Source organism: Magallana gigas, chromosome 7, assembly GCF_963853765.1.
Source record: "Magallana gigas chromosome 7, xbMagGiga1.1, whole genome shotgun sequence".
Lineage (NCBI taxonomy): Eukaryota > Metazoa > Mollusca > Bivalvia > Ostreida > Ostreidae > Magallana > Magallana gigas.
The window spans coordinates 31,426,282-31,442,939 of record NC_088859.1 but is presented as its reverse complement, the minus strand read 5'-3'; the positions used below and the strand labels follow the sequence as shown (position 1 = coordinate 31,442,939).

The window sequence follows — 16,658 nt, the reverse complement described above, 5'->3', positions numbered from 1 at the left end:
CCACTACACTACCGATTCGCTTGTTTAGGTGCTATAATATAGCTGATTCTATTGTTATCAGTTTTCCGCAAACGACTGAACTTAGTCATTTAAAGACCAATCTTAAAAATTAAAAGAAGAAAACTTTTTTCCATAGAGTGGGTTTTCGTACCATCTTTTGGAAAATTGAAAAAGATAGACGTTAATATGTGTTAATAATATTCGTTCTTTAAAAAATGGTACGATGACCCACTCTATGAAAAAAAATAATTGGAACATCCGATTTCTATATCATTTTGTTACCAAATTAGCATATAACTATTTTGTTGTCTTAATATCAATTAAATGTGAAGTTACTTTTTGTGGGTTATGGCAGCTCTGAATGTATATGATCACATATGTTTAATAAATGTAACGAAAGTGAAATTTGCTATAAATGAAATATTATTTTTTTTAATGAACCTATGTGGATTTTTGCCTCGGCTTATTCCCCCAGATTCTTTAGATTCGCGTCGCTAATTATAGTTTATTGTCAAATAAAAACAGTTAAAAGTCCATTAAGCTAATTTTAAAACTTTGAAAGTATGTTGATATAAGCTTCTTTTTTTTTTAATTTGGCGGGTAATTTATTTATAACTAGTATAACTAGTATTTTTCACAGTCTCAGTGTTATTGATAACTAATATCAATCCCAACATTAAAAGAATTTTAATATGAATTGGTTAGGCTTCAAGCACTATCGTGGAATTTTCCTTAAATACTATAATCATTTGCACAATTGCAGTTTAACATACGCTTGCAAAAAAGTTTTCTGGGTTTTTTTTTTACATAATGCCATTGATGGACAAGAAGCTTTAGTAGTATTTGTATGATGAAAGACTATAAAAGTAACTAATAAATTACTTCGTTGTTTTAAAGATTTTATTTTCAACTGACAAAAAAAGTTTAAACAAACAAACAAACATCAAATCCATAATAATGTAAACGACATGTATATCAAAATTCATAAAAATACCCTCTGACAAAACATTTTTAAAAATGAAAAAAATATAGGCTCGGTTAAAGTTTATTCACATGCATGTATTTGATTTTTGAGATCACGACAAGATTATGACGAACAAACAGGTACATTACAAAAAGAAATACATCATTTAATTAAACAAAAACGTTCTCCCTCTTCAGCAAACTTAACAATACACATATGTTGCTAAACTGTGATTCCGAATATATGACTCCGTTATTATAGTTAATCACATCGAGGAATTCCATGGTTGCACATCACAAAACAATTGGCAGTGACGGCAGCATTTTCTCCTTGTACAAACGTCTCATGATTGCCAGGAACCAGCTCAATCTCCAGACGTCCGGAACACACCTTAATAGGAAAACAAATGGTGAGTAAGATAAATCTTTATAACTGTTCTAATCATTAAAACCGTAGTATTTTTTTTAAAAATTAAACCAATTTTCATGTATTCATTTTAAATATGTATATCATTATAATAGTTTCCATCAAGCTTAAGTTTCAATAAGGTTCAAATTATATGTTAATATGATAAAATATGCGCAAAACTATAAGTTGATATATATCCGATATTAAAATTATGTTTAAAAAATGGCTTACCTGAGAGAGCCCATAATCTGAATCTGTGGACTGAAGCTTGCTGTCCTCTGCTTTCAGGAGATGAACGGGAGACTGAAGATTGTGATTCAATGAGTACTGTTCAGCAATCAACAAACGTTTGTAGAAAGAACTGGCTGCTTTTTCCAGATCATTTACATTCGGAAATAACCCAGACGCCATGAGATGATTTGCAGCAATACTGACTCTATCCTTGAAGCTTTCTGCTGCAGTAAGCTTTTCTGTCAGCTGTAACAAAGAAATGTATCAAAAATGTTTAATATGGTTAAGAAATATTTTTCTCTCTGTACTACCATTAAGACTTCAATAGGTATGCTCATAGTTTGAGCTGCAAATACTCACATTCTTTTTTCATTTTTAAAGTTTACAACACTTTACCGACATATTTTTGATGATCAGTTAAAATTAAGATGTCAATTGCCAAGTTATATGCAAGATACAGAACTTTCGTAAGATAAATGGATTGGGTCATGATTTTGATAACAATTGTTAAACGTCCAAGAAAAAGTTTTTCTTTGCATGCTCCTTAAATTTTGAGCTACATTTGTAAAATCATGACCATGCCTCTTTTAAAATTATACTGTATATAGAAGAATGTTCTTTCTCTTTTACCTCAGCAGAATTCCTAGTAGGAAGAAATTGATAAACAAAGTTCAAGAGAGCTTCAGTTTCTGACATAGCTTCACTGTCAATTGTCTTTTTGTCTCTGTACATTCCAGTGTAAACAGATACAAAGTTGTGGGAGCCATCAAGTAGTGTCAGCTGACTAATGGTCTCTCCTGCAGCCTCCAATTGAGCTGTTATTTCCATAGCAACGCACGCACCAAATGAATATCCCGACAGGAGGTAAGGACCACTTTTCTGAATGGTTTTAATGGACTGAAAGAAGGAAGAGTTGTATGTATATAAATTTCTTTCAGCATTTAATGTAATGAACATAGGTACTAATTCATGCATAATCAACTAATATAAATGTTCTGTGTATTTTTGTTCTAACATATGTGTACACTTCCAAGACTTTACTGCTATGAAGTTATGTTAAGATACCTTAATGTAGTATGAAGCCATGGAGTGGATAGATTCTAGTGGAACATCTGCAGAACACTGTAATCCATAGACTGTGTACGGTAGTTTTTCTACAAGGTCCTTCAAACTAGTGCAATCACCTAAAATATGCAATTAAATACAGGAAATTGAAAAAATTGGAAATTATGTTAAATATTAAATTGGTCACCAGAAGTATTAACAAAATCATTCAAATCCAAATAAGGTATGTTAAAAATACCTTCTAAGGGGTGGACAAGGAAAAGAATCTTGTCCTCCTTTTCTTGTAGACAGATAATGGGTTGATCAGGCATCATCTTGTCCAATTGATACCTATAGGAGGTTACAGGTAATGGACTGGATTCGTGTTGTTGTTGACCTTCATTGTTAGACATTTCCTTGAGATTGGTAATGGTCAGCTGTCGGATTTCTGTAGTTGACAACACCAGGTCAAAGTCTCTTTCTAATGTCTGTTTAATCTCAACTCCCATCAGAGAATCCAAACCAAGATCACCAAGACTGGCATCCACACTGATGGAGTTCATATCCTTCACACCTGATATAAATTAAAAAAAAACGTAAATTATAATCACACAAGAGTTTAATAGTAAATACAAAGTTATCATTTTAATTTGAAACTTTGCATGTTATCATTTTAATTTGAAACTTTTCAAAAACAAAGCAACAATTCATAAGGCTCCCAGAACTTGTTCAAAACCCTTTTGTAAGACTCTTTATTTTGAGATAATTCACACCTAAAATGTTGCAAATAGCTTGTACAAGATTTTGCCCATTGCCACCAGATTTGCTCTCAGTCTTGGATTCAGCCAAAACAAAGCTGGACAGAACAGGTTCTGGTCGATTCAGAAACTTGTCAAGTGTGGATAGACATGACATCATTCTCTGGGGAAGAGTTCCACCAATCACAGTGTCATTATTTCCCATGGCCTCTAGAACCACACCAACATCCCCTATTGCTCCCCATTGTATTGCAAGTCCTGCAAAATAAATAAAAAAAAACCAATTAATTTCTAAAGGACTGCATTTCAAAAATATCGTTACATTTCAATTTCAACCTCATTCCAACTAACCATGCAGTCCATCTTCTTTTCTCTGTTCACAAATTCTTTCCATGAAAGAGTTAGCCAGACCATAGTTGGCTTGCCCAGCATTTCCTCTTCCACAACTGACTGAAGAAAAGACAACAAACCAATCCAAGCTGTCTTTACACAATTCTCTGGTAACTTTGTCAAGGTACATGGTTCCAAACACTTTTGGTTTGCTCACACTTTCAAAGTTCTCAGTAGTCTGATTCTCTATCAATCCATCCTTCAGTACCTAGTTAACAAACGATTAAAAATACTTGTAAACTCCGATTTTATCACATCACAATTTCTAATGTCTTTTTTAAATTAGAATATAGAAGTATATATTTGTATCATTAAAAGATTTCTTAAAAAGGTAAAAAATGTTAATGATGATTCTCACCATTGCCAAATGAAATATCCCTCCAACATGTTTGAGTTGAGAAGTCTCTTCTATCAGATCTGCTGTGTCCTGTTCACTTTGAAGATCTCTTTTGGAAATAATAACCTGGACACCCTTCTTTTGCCATTTTTGCAGTTTCCTTTTCTGATATCCTGATTTGACCCCTGACCTAGAAGTGAGGATCAAACATTGAGCCCCTCTCTCTATCAGCCATTCTGAGAGCTCCAGACCAAATCCTCCCAATCCTCCTGTGATAATGTAGGCTTTGTCAGGATGACATGATGATCTAGGTATCACGGAGAGGTTTTCAGGAGCAATACAGGTAGAGTCCTCTGCAACCTATTAGAGAATAAAATTTAGTTGATAAATCTTTTATGAAACTTAATCTAGAAACATATTCTATACCTCAGATTAGCTTATACTGTATTTTTATCATACCTTGATGAGTACTTTTCCAATATGTTTTCCCTGAGCCATAAACCTAAACGCTTCTTCCAGTTGATTCTTTTCAAACACAGAACTATTGAGAGGTTGTACTGCACCAGAATGTATCCCTGTTTCTAGTAGGTGAGACACTTCCTGCCAATCTGCATTGTCTTCATCAAACAGTGCATCCAAAAGAATACCATGGAAACTTATGTTTTTCAGGAAGATGGACATGCCTATGGATGGAGCAAAGAGTGTACATGTAATACACAAAGGTAAATATGTATTTCATTTAGCATATAAGATAAACTATTAATTCATTTGTCTGCTGTATCTAAGCCAGTGTTGTTTGATCTTTAATATGTATTTCAAATAGTACATGTATATGCGATAAACTATAAATTTATTTTTTTGTTGTACCTAAGCCAGTGTTGTTTGAAAGATCATATTTTCCTATTTCCAAAAATCGTCCATGTTGTGCCAACACCTGTAAGCTAGCCTGCAGCTTTTCCTCGGAAAGTGAGTTCAAAACAACATCAACTCCTAAAACAAATGAAATCAGAATATGACAATTAATTAAATACAAAAATCAATGAGGGCCAACAGTATCCCAAAACAGGTAGGTGTTTGCAACGTTTGTTATTGCATCTCATACCTTTTCCTTTAGTTACAGTTAAAATCTCCTTCTCAAACGAGACATCTCTGGAGTTAAAGAAGTGGTCATTCTGTAGCTGGGGAAATTTTGATTTCAAAAATTCTCTTTTTTCCTTGGAACCAACTGTGGTAAAGATTTCGCAGCCATGATGGAGGGCAACAGAAATAGCTGCTTGACCAACCCCACCACTGCCAGAGTGAATGAGGACCTTATCACCTGCTTTAATCCTCCCTCTGATAACCAGGGCATAATATACAGTGGTGTAGACCACAGGAACAGTGGCGGCTTGCTCCAGTGTCCAGTTTTCAGGAACTGACCACAGGAACTTTGGAGAGACATCGATGTGAGTTGCAAGCCCCTGTAAATATTGTGAGTTTAATATAAGGTACATAGGATTTAAAGTTCTTTGTAGATTAAAGGTATCGGTGCCTGAGCCACATACTGTACTTATCTTTTTCCAGATTACATAAGATTTTCTTTCTAGTCAGCAAATACATGCGAAATAAATTTGTGTATGTTAAAAAAACCTTTGAGTTATTAATAATTTCTTATATCACACACAGAAACTTACTTTTGCTGGAACCAATCCCATTATCTTCCTTCCGTCACTATCACATCCAGAGAACTCCATTCCCAGAATGCAATCTTGCTGAGCTAGATCTCCTGGAATTGCATCAGGCGGCAGTCTCCCAGTTGCTAACATTACATCTCGGAAGTTGAGTGCAGCATATCTTACAGAACACAAGGATTTAGTGGGAGAGAATTTAAGAGGAGATTCCATCCAGTGCAAACTTGACAAATCTCCTCTGGTCAATACATTAACATAGGCATGTCTGCTTGATTTCCGCACTATCATTTTATCTGTGAATTGAAGAAAATATGTCCTGAAAATGCAGTCTGAGTATATTTTATACTGCAAAAAGAAGTTACAATAGGAATTTTTCATTTCGCTTACCTTCTTCTATTGGAATATGTCTAAAAGAACCCCAAGTGCCATTTTTATAGATGTTCATGACCAAATTTTTCTCTTGAAGAACTGAAAAGTATTCCTCTGATAATTTTAGACCTCCTTCCTCATATGTATCATTAAGGATGCATCTGTGAATTAGAAAATTAAGGTAAATTGCATTTATACATTCATATTCAAGTGTTTGCCTCATGCATCAGTTGTGTTTTATATCCTTACCTGATATTTGAACCACCCTCCTCTCTTCTCAAACAGTTCACCATACCCACAACTCCATTAGGGTTTCCCGAGTTTGCAGATAACCATAACATTTTGCTTGATTTTCCATCTGCTACTTTCAGCATTTGAGATTTCATATCCTCAAACCATGTACAGTTATAACAGCTTACATCAATAACTGTAATGGGAACTATTGGTTTAATTTTACGCAGTAAAAACAGAGATGACATTATTCCATCAGATCTTTTGTAAATGAGACTCAGTCCGATTTCTTTGAAAAGTTGTATCCATTTTTCCTCAGTGCAGAAGCAGTAAAGAGATCTTGTATCAGAGTCATCTATTTTGGGAAGATGATTTTGCAAATAATGCACTGCAAGCATAATTGGGAAATTCTCAGTCACTTCTTGTATCAAGAGGAAGCCATCTTGATCAAGAGCCTGTGTAAGATTTTGCAATGTTTGTTTGAGATTGGATTGTTTGTGAAGCACATTTTTCAATATGATCAGATTGGACGGTTTTATGTTGGGTGGTAAATCTGAGATGTTCCATTTTTCTGATGATAGATTGTATAGATCAGTTTCATCAGGAGAGATGTCATCTGCTTTCCCAGTTACCCTGTAGCAGATGTTCATCATTGGGTGTGACAGCATCTGTGGACAAACATCTCTGTAGAAACAGCTGTTTTCTGCTTCAACCTCTAACACATTGAGATTCGAACCTGTACTGTTTTCTATCACAATATCCAGGGCTGGCTTTAAAACTTCTGGCTGTGAGAGATTCTTCAACAATCTGTCTTTATGAATATCTTTTGAATTTATCTTCTGCTTGAGGAGTTCCAGTAATGAGTTGCTTGCTTCATGTGGGAAGACATCTTCAACCAACAGCTGACATTCCTCAGAAAGCTCTGTTAGGATATTCTGCAGTGTCACCTGGTTTATTACACTGGTAGTACTCTGCTGAAGGTTCTTTAGACTTTGCAAAGCATAATGCCTACACAAGGCCGCATAGCTCTTGAGAGATGGAGATTGGTTGACATAGTTATCAGCTATGTAGGGGACAAATTCATATTTTTCCAAGGTGGGGGGTTTGTGTTGCTGCTGTCGGCGTGGAGCTGTAGAAGCATGTAGTCCATGAATTGTGACTCCACCTGATCGACATCTATCTGTGTATTCATCCACATCCACAAACAACACTGAAACAAAATAAATAGATTTTGATGTACATAGATACAGAACTTGTTTAATAATTTATTCATTTTAAATATGCTTCATATTCTTGAATCATGTAAAGGTCAAATGCATGCATGTATGTGGAGATGAACAAGTAGTAATTAGTGTATCACTCTACCAGATTGTTCCTGGTCATTGGTGTATGCATTCTTTCCATGAAACAAAGGATTAACTGTGATGGACTTTATTCTGGTTGGAAGACGCAGTCCATTACCAGACAGACGTAAAATTGACATTTGTAGCATGGTATCCAAGAAGGAAATCCAGTTGTTGTTCCAAATCAATTCTCCATATTTCCCTGTAAAATAATTTTAAAAATTTAGTATTCATATATTTGGCAAGCTTGATTTTTTTATACATCTGCTTATATATGTGTGTTTACCATTGATATCAGCAGCAGTGATTCCTCTGAATTCAGATCCATAGTCATATCCTCTCAGTCGAAGTTCCTTGTAAACATCAGCACTGCTCAGCTCCATTGTTGGTGTATCTTTGTAAGGTAGTATATCTGTTTCCGAGGACTCAGTCTCCTTAATCTTCCCACTGACTGACATTGATCCACTCTCACTTATTTCAAAATCTCCTGTTGTCTGCATAATTACTACTTGGAACTTTACCTTTCCTTAAAAAGAAACACATTTGTTAGAATTGCAATACCAGAGTTCCAGTTACTAAATATCTTATTGTTACTAAAACAGAACTGTCAACTTAATTACCATATTATTATAATTTAAAAAGTACCTTCTGGAGGCATTATGGTAGCCCTATGTATCATGACATCACTGAACTTGACAGGCATTTCCTCCCAGTTTTGATTTGTAACTTTAGCCAAAGCTTGCCAGGCAAGAACTAAATAACCTGTGGCTGGAAACAAGACTCTGCCATCAATACAATGCCCTGTCAGGTAATTGTCAGGGGAGTCTGGTCCAATCACAAACTCTGTTACAAAACCAGAATCTCCACCTGCTCCAACCATCATGTCCTCTGCTGTTGGGACATCCCAGTCTGCCGAGTGATCCCACTGGGACTGGATCATAGGAGAAATCATGGGGGTTCCTCTAGGGACAGGGAAGTCAACTGCAGGGTACAGTTTGAGAGGGTCCATCTTCACACCAAAGTTGTAACATCTGAAAACAAATAAAATGTTATTTTTAATAATAGAGAGTGTCATATGGTCTTAAGAAACTTTTATTTATGTACAAAGAATATCAACTCTTATTAAATCTGATTAATAAATTACATACTTTCCAAGTGCTTGGAAGAAATGTTCAACATTATCTGCATGACCTCTCTTCATAAGACCAACATTGCAACATGTTGGTTTCAGAGATCTCTTCAGAATGGCTTGAAGCAGGCAGTGAGGAGCAATTTCAATCACGTTTGCATTGTCTGGAACATGTTTCAAAGCCTCTTGGAACAAGACAGGGCTAACAAGGTTGTTTACATGGTACTCTGCAGAGGAGTACTGGGCCATATTACTGTCCCAACCCTTTTCTGGGATAGAGGAACTAATCCACTTTTTACTTCTAGGTTTGGGTTTTATAACCTGCAAAAATATATGCTCACTATGATTCTTGCCTTTTTTAATATGTAGCTAATTGAGGTTATCATATCCATATTAAATTGTCCCATGCTATACCTTATCCAGAGCTGTTTTCAACACAGGAGCAATTTTAGCCATGTAGTAGGAATGGAAAGCCACTCCAGAACTGTTAACCTCTTTAGCAAAAACCTTCTTCTCCTTCAAATGTTTCACAAATGTAGCCACAGCTTCTTTTGGTCCTGAGATAGTGACTGTGTCCTCTGAATTATGACAAGCAGGGACTACTCCTGGAGGACACTGAGCACACGCTTCTTCCCATGTTAAACCTACAGATAAATAGAGGTGTTTGCAATCTAGAGGTACTATTAGAGGCACTAGTGTAAATCATCAGAATTGTCAATTTCAATTCATTTAACTCCAAACATTTTAGGAATTATAACTCATCACTGCACTTATGCTTTTTGATGTCCTGTCGTGGACATTTTCTTTTCATAACAAGGGTGTCTGATCAGCTCCTCTCCTCACAAAATGATAGGAGTGGATTGGAAACCTGACTCGGGAAGATGGACCATGGCAGTGATTCACTTACCCACGGCAGCCATTCCTCCTGGTGGAAGATTAGACTCCCTGATACACCTCCCTCTCCAGTAAGCAGCAAGCACTGTCTCCTCGGCTGTTAGGGATCCATCAGCATAGCCACATCCCAGCTCTCCAACAGAATGTCCAACAATGCCATCTGGTGTGATCCCCATCAATCTCAAGGTGTCCACAAGTCCAACCTTAGTTATATTACGAAGTTAAAAAGATATAATTTTGCAATAAATTCATAAAAACTTGAACATCATCAATCAAAGAGACCACAATCAGTGGCCTACTTGAATTTATGATTTCAATACCTGAATAGCAGCGATGCAAATGAAGGAATTGACAGTATTTTCAAAAACTGATTCTTCAGCTGTCATTATCAGATCATAGAGATTGACACCATAAGAAGACAAAACTGCATCAGATTTCATGATGGAGTCTCTGAAAACATCAAATACCATCATGTCTCTCCCCATGCCATGCCACTGGGTCCCCATTCCAGAGAAAACAAACCATGTTGGTCGTTTCTCTCCATTGTAAGCCTTGAAATAAAAATTACATGTTAAACTGTACATTGGAATACAATATGATGTAGTTACATAAAATGTGAAAATGAAAATGAAAAATTATATATACCTGAATATTCTTGCTATCATCAGATCCATTGAGAATGGTAAACCCCCTATACATCTCAGTTGAGACATCCATATTAGCACTTTCATTCAGCAAAGCATGCATATCCATGTTCTCTTTATTGTTTTGAGCCATATTCAAGATTTTTTCAACACCATCAGATGTTCTGCTGGAATAGACAAACAGCCTCTTTGCATTTGAAGCTTTGTGATTATTCTCCCTTTTGACATCAGAGGATTTCAGGATGGCATGGACGTTTGAGCCTCCAAAACCAAAAGAGTTGACTCCAACAAAGCCTTCCCTCAGTGGCATGTTTTGTGTGACCACTTGAAGTCTTCCATCAGTTAGACCAGGTATGTCTGGATTTGGCTCCTTGTAGTGCAGGTTGGCAGGCATGGTACCTCTCTCCATTCCTACAACCACCTTAGCAACAGCTGCCATACCTTAATATAATGGAATATTGCAGTATCATATACTGGTATACATAAAGGATGAAATGTGTAATTTCTTTTGGATAAAAGATACCCGGTACTCTGAAGTTTAGTTTCTAACAAAAGTTCAGTATAAAGTTATATGAATGTAGTCTCAATTAAAAAAAATTGGCTACAGAAACAAAGGAAGATTTTCAAATGATTAATCTTTCTTGCCTGAACCTCTGTGTTGAACTACAATTTAATTTATTAAAATCTGATAACTTGGTGTGTTTCAACATTTGTGAATTTAAGATACACAGGATCATCAGATAACTTAATTACCAGAAGCAGGTTCTGAATGACCCATGTTAGACTTGACTGATCCAATAGGCAGAGGACCATTTCTGTCCTTGCAGAACACATCAACAATAGTGTTGACTTCCTGAGGGTCTCCAGCCTTAGTTCCCGTTCCATGGGCCTCCACATACACCACTTTATTGGGAGCCACCCCAGCCTCCTCATACACATCATAAAGCAGTCTCTTCTGGATCTGTCCTGATGGGAAGGTGATCCCTTGTTCTTTGTTACCATCTGAGTTGGTCTTTGTGTGGACTACTGTGCTGTATATCCTCTTTGCTTCAGGCTTCATTTGCAAGTATACCGCTACTATTCCCTCACTTCTACAGTACCCATTTCCTAGGGGGAAAAAAATCAAATGTATGCCATATAAATTTACAATTCATGGGATGGATGCTTAATTTCTCTTTCTCAGATACCAGAAAAGTTTATTAAGGCTGAAACGTTTTGATGTTGTTCATGTTCACAACTAAACAGTCTCTTGTGTTTTTTCAAATTTTATTTTGTAAAGGAGATAGTATTTTCTATTCCGAAATTCATGATAAAAACATGACACCTTTAATGTAATGAAAAAAGTGCTGTGCTTGATTCTTACCACTGGCATCAAATGATTTACAGGACCCATCTGGTGATAACATCCCAAGTTTCAAAAACTGTAAGGCAGTGAGTGGCTTTAGGCAAAGACTACACCCTCCCACAATAGCAGCATCACAGTGGCCCTGTCTGATACTGTTCACAGCCTGGTCTAGCGCCAACAGGCTGGAGGAACAGGCTGTGTCCAGGGCAAAACTAGGACCTGATATGAAACAAGAAATATTTGAAAAAAACGAACTCAATTTTTTATCCTAGATAAAAGTACTGCATTAAAACTGGTTAACATTTTTCTCTTGTTATGAAATTGATTATACATAATTAATTTATGTATACACATAATTTGTTATGGTGAACTTGATGGCTGATTCATTATACGTTATATTATATTTTATGGTATAAATTATTTGGTTAATATTTTTTTAATATATATCTATTAGTAAACCTAGTATAAATTATTTGGTTAAATATTTTTTGGAAGGATATAGTAAACCTAATTACCTTTAACCTATAGGCATTTCATCCGTCATGCTCAATTTCTGTATAATAGTTGATGTATGCCATAGGTCATTGTCCCCAAACCCATAGACCACCCTACCCCTTTCTTATTATAACCTCTCCCTCCCCATTGGTTATTAATTAATATAATTTATACATTTTCATACTTAGACAGAAATAATTCAAGAATAATCCGAATTCTTTCGCTCATCGTATTTGCTTTCGTTACTGATTGAAAAAGGGGTGTCTAGAGAATTTAGAGAAAGGAGTGTCAATGCTATAGTTTCCTACCTTTGAAATCAAAGAAATAGGACAGTCTATTGGCAAACATAGAGCGGGTGCATCCAGTCATGCTGTACCCCACCGTCTTCTGGGGGTCCATAGCCCACGCCTCGTGAGCCTCGGACGCACTGGCCCCTATAAACACGCCCGTCTTAGAACCCCGAATACTGGAGGGACTGGTACCTACAAAAAAAGTTATGTGCGATCAATCTTCGAAGTTTTAAATCAAATTAATGAAACGCCAGGAAAGGGTTACTGGTGAGACTCGTGCTCATTTTCCTAAACTCGTAATTTCGTTTTCATTTGAAGCGTAACTACTTATATGCATTTATTCGAGAAAATAACTTTCCGAATATGACGCCTTAATTACTAAGTATGCAGCAAATGTGATAATTTACGAAAGTTATGCGTTTGTTTGAAGTTCATTTTTTTCGCGAGCACGAAGACACATATTCCTTTAGTACACTTCATTTTCCCCGCCACATGTTGCATAAAAATATATTGAATTTTCTATTTACCGTCAACAAACTCTAAAATTACACAGTCAAATTTTGTTTCATTAGATTAACTTTGTAAACAAAAATGAACCAGATGGCAATATTTTCAACTTACCGTCAACAAATTCTAAAATTACACTTTCAAATTTTGTTCGATTAGATTAACTTTGTAAATAAAAATGAACCAGATGGCAATGATTTTTTCGCGTATAGATAAATGGTTGGTTAGTATTAAATATTAATGAGTATATTTACCAGAATCAACAATCGCCTCGTAAGTCACTTCTAGCAGCATACGTAACTGAGGGTCCATGTTGTTTGCCTGCTTCGGGTGGACGCCGAAAAAAGTAGCGTCGAATTTATTAAGCGTCTTCAATTTTCCACTTCTTTTTGGTAAACCAAATAGACCTGACATGATAAAAGATCGTCAATATTGATTAAGGGAAGAGGGAATCACTCTTTGAGTATTATGAGGTGAACAAATTAATACGGTCGGGGGTGATTAAATCTATCGTAAAACCCCTCAAAGAATGATTCCTTGTTACTTATTTATGTAATTTTCAGCAACTGTAGGATTAATACTAGTATAAAATATTCATTGACGAGCTGTATTTGCCAATACTGCAATTTTTCCGATCGATTGTTAATTGAAATAAATTCACATTCAAAACATTTATGTACTTATAAATTGTTTTGAAAGCAAAGAAGCGAGGTAGGTTAATAAATTTCTTTAGGAAATAACTTTTACCTTTCTTCTTAAAAAACTCTCTCTCTCTCTCTCTCTCTCTCTCTCTCTCTCTCTCATCAATTACCAGGCTGCCACCTCCGGTCGTCCTCTGTCACCATGTCTTCTCCATTTATCAGATGCTGTTCAAACTCTGCCATGTTCTCGGATTCCGGGAGTCGACATGATACTCCGCTGATGACCAGATCACAGGTCCGCCTCTCCACCACGGGCGGATCCAACTCCAACTCGTCTATTAATTCCATCGGGAAATCCGCAGGTGGGATGGGGTCGTCCAAAATCCTTGCTGGCATATCTATTAAAACTTGACGAGAAAAATCTTGATCAATATGATTTCTTATAAAGTTTAGATACGTGTGCGTTTCTACCAAATGAATTGTTAAATAAAAATTGAAAAGAAAAGACAATTAAACAATCTGAAATTAATAAGTTTGAAAAGCATGTTTCTTTTATCCATTATAATGCATCAGCAACATGCATACTTGCTTAATACATTTTAAAATTGATGACCATCATACTGGGAGATAAAGTTTGCACCCCTTTTTAACATACAAACTAATAAAGCAAATTATATATGCCATTTTCTGTGCTTCTCATACTTTACATAGCGCCGGTTCAATTTTCTTACGATGAAAGTGATTTTTTGTAACCGTTTTACACTTGTTTAAATAATTCTATTAGGTGATACATTTTAATATAGAAAAAAGTTCAAATAAAATAATTGAATTACTTATATTATTTAAATTATGTAAAAAGTGTATCGACATATAGCTAATAGTATTTCTTTTATTAAAATTAATGCAATAAAATATTCTTACTTGAGACATTCACCAGAACCGATCTCTTCGCTAGTCTGTTGTAGTTTGTTTTTTAAAGAATATATATTAGCGGTATTCACCTCAATTGACACGAGCGCCTGATGCATATGAGGCCATATCGCCAGCCAATCACATTGCTTGTTACATGATGACATCGCATGGTTGTTTACGTGTTATTCATGTGGAACCGCGAACGTGGGATGAGTTTTCTCGAGTCACCGTCTGGTCTTATCGATTTTATTGACTCCTCAATTTGCTGAACTTTTCAAGGTTTCATGGAATAAACAGAATAAATATTTTCATGACCATATTTTCTTCTGATTAATACAATTCCAGGCACGTAGCATCGTTTTTGAAAGTGTGTGGGGGGGGGGGGGGGGGGGGACTGTGATGATGTACATACATGATATAGAAGGAATTTGTAGTAAGACTGTTTGCAGTTTTGTTTTTTTAACCTTCTCTCCCCCCCCCCCCCCTTGCATCCCGCCGATTTGGTACTGTTAATTTTTTTTCGATTAACGTATCGATTAACGTAACATCGTTAAGTATGATTTTTAGGCCGGGTCGATGGAACCCTCTCCTTCTCGCTGGATAAATGATCGTGGACACCGTGCATGGCTTGTCAGGGTCTCGATATGTAGACGAAAATGTTGTAATGTAAGAGTTCCTGTCCGTGCACATGGACGACTATGAATAATTAAATATTTCTGACAGTTGAAAAAAGATCACGTATTTAGAGAGTATGTAAGATCGAACACGGGTGTGAACTTGTCTTGTGTATATCGATGTACACTTAAAATCATGGACAATGGTTTTGTCATGTTTCTTGCATGATTATAAAAAAAGTATGGGAAAAATGTTTGTGTACAGTGGCGTAGCTAGACCAGAAACGAAGAGCATGCTTAAAATGGTAGGAGGTCTGGGGGCCACCATGAGACTCCCAGTGGGTCCAGGACGAAGGCCCCGGAAGCTCATGGATTCTGACGATTTTTAACACTAAAAATGATCGCAGAAATTGAAAGGAATGCTCACTATTTAAACATATTTTTAGGCAGTTAAAATTGTTTTGGTTTTAGTTTAGGCATAAAATAAAATTACAAAAATTATTTAAAGCTAAAAGAAGAAAACACTTTTGACGTTTGTTTTAGACCCAATCAAAGCTTTTATTCTTAAGTTCATTTTCACCTAGATTATGGTAATGAAAATCTCAAAGAGCTGTGATTTTCTATGGGGGAAATTTAAAGTGATGTGTAAAACTAAGTTCAAATGCAAAATGAATCTTTGCTTTATTATGTACATGCACTGTGTTCTGTTTCTTTAATATAGTACTGTAAGACCACGTTGCGTGTCTATATTTGGTACTTTTATGTTTAGCATTGTTAAATTTGTCGATAGAATAACTCAGTATGGATCTTAATACTTGAATTCTTCGTTTAAATTTTTTTTCTTTATTTTTTTACTGAGTTTCTTCCTTTTTTCCCAAATGATGTGCATGCTCAGGCATATAAGCAGACATGGTAGCTACGCCACTGGTGTACCTGCTCGTGACACCAGACTGTTATTAAAGGGTCATGGCCATAATTTGAACCGAAAATCATATCATATTTATATAATAATGATTGATTTAGAGTTAAGGTACATGTATTTTTAAAACTGAACCAAAATTTTAGTTTTCGTTGTCAAGTTATAAGCGAGATTTACAGAGCTCACAAATGTTTGTTATTTAAAGTTCAGAACATGTTTACATATTGAGTGCTGAATACAAACACCTAGTCAATTTCAGAGGGCTGGGTATGGTAATGGACATTTATTTTTAGATTCATTTATTAGCTGATCAAGAGAGTGTAGAAACTTTTCACCCTGAATAAGTCATACTTATTATATTCATATAGTAAAATATCCAAAATAGCCTTAGAACCCCCCCCCCTTTAAACAAAATTATATTTCTGCCCCCCCCCCCCCCCCAGTTTGGAAAACAATTCTGCTCTGCTCTACATAAAGTTGCCATTATCAATGAAACCAGTGACATATGTTTACTAACATAAAC

At 35.8% G+C, this 16,658-nt stretch overlaps 1 protein-coding gene across 1 annotated transcript; it reads right to left on the bottom strand.

Moving 5' to 3' along the window:
• Window positions 1-1,022: 1,022 nt before the first annotated feature.
• On the bottom strand, window positions 1,023-14,756 carry LOC105338805 (fatty acid synthase). Its single transcript, XM_066065178.1, has 28 exons — window positions 14,612-14,756; window positions 13,861-14,097; window positions 13,304-13,456; window positions 12,561-12,734; window positions 11,776-11,976; window positions 11,166-11,519; window positions 10,414-10,853; window positions 10,089-10,319; window positions 9,782-9,971; window positions 9,289-9,518; window positions 8,894-9,195; window positions 8,391-8,776; window positions 8,032-8,271; window positions 7,768-7,947; window positions 6,421-7,612; window positions 6,190-6,332; window positions 5,806-6,095; window positions 5,235-5,592; window positions 5,000-5,122; window positions 4,592-4,815; window positions 4,154-4,492; window positions 3,757-4,003; window positions 3,421-3,663; window positions 2,907-3,221; window positions 2,669-2,787; window positions 2,234-2,500; window positions 1,604-1,849; window positions 1,023-1,354 (listed from the first exon to the last, which is right to left on the bottom strand). The coding sequence occupies exons 2-28, from the start codon at window positions 14,084-14,086 to the stop codon at window positions 1,226-1,228; spliced, it is 7,542 nt and encodes a 2,513-aa protein (XP_065921250.1). The 5' UTR covers window positions 14,087-14,097; window positions 14,612-14,756; the 3' UTR covers window positions 1,023-1,225.
• Between the last annotated feature and the right edge of the window lie 1,902 nt (window positions 14,757-16,658).

Bases quoted from the DNA above. Each gene is read 5' to 3' on its own strand.
- LOC105338805 (XM_066065178.1), bottom strand. From the start codon at position 14,086: ATGCCAGCAAGGATTTTGGACGACCCCATCCCACCTGCGGATTTCCCG. The intron at 10,854-11,165 runs GTAATTAAGTTA...CATTATATTAAG, and splicing joins TCATTCAGAACCTGCTTCTG to GTATGGCAGCTGTTGCTAAG. The intron at 9,196-9,288 runs GTATAGCATGGG...ATATTTTTGCAG, and splicing joins TGAAAACAGCTCTGGATAAG to GTTATAAAACCCAAACCTAG.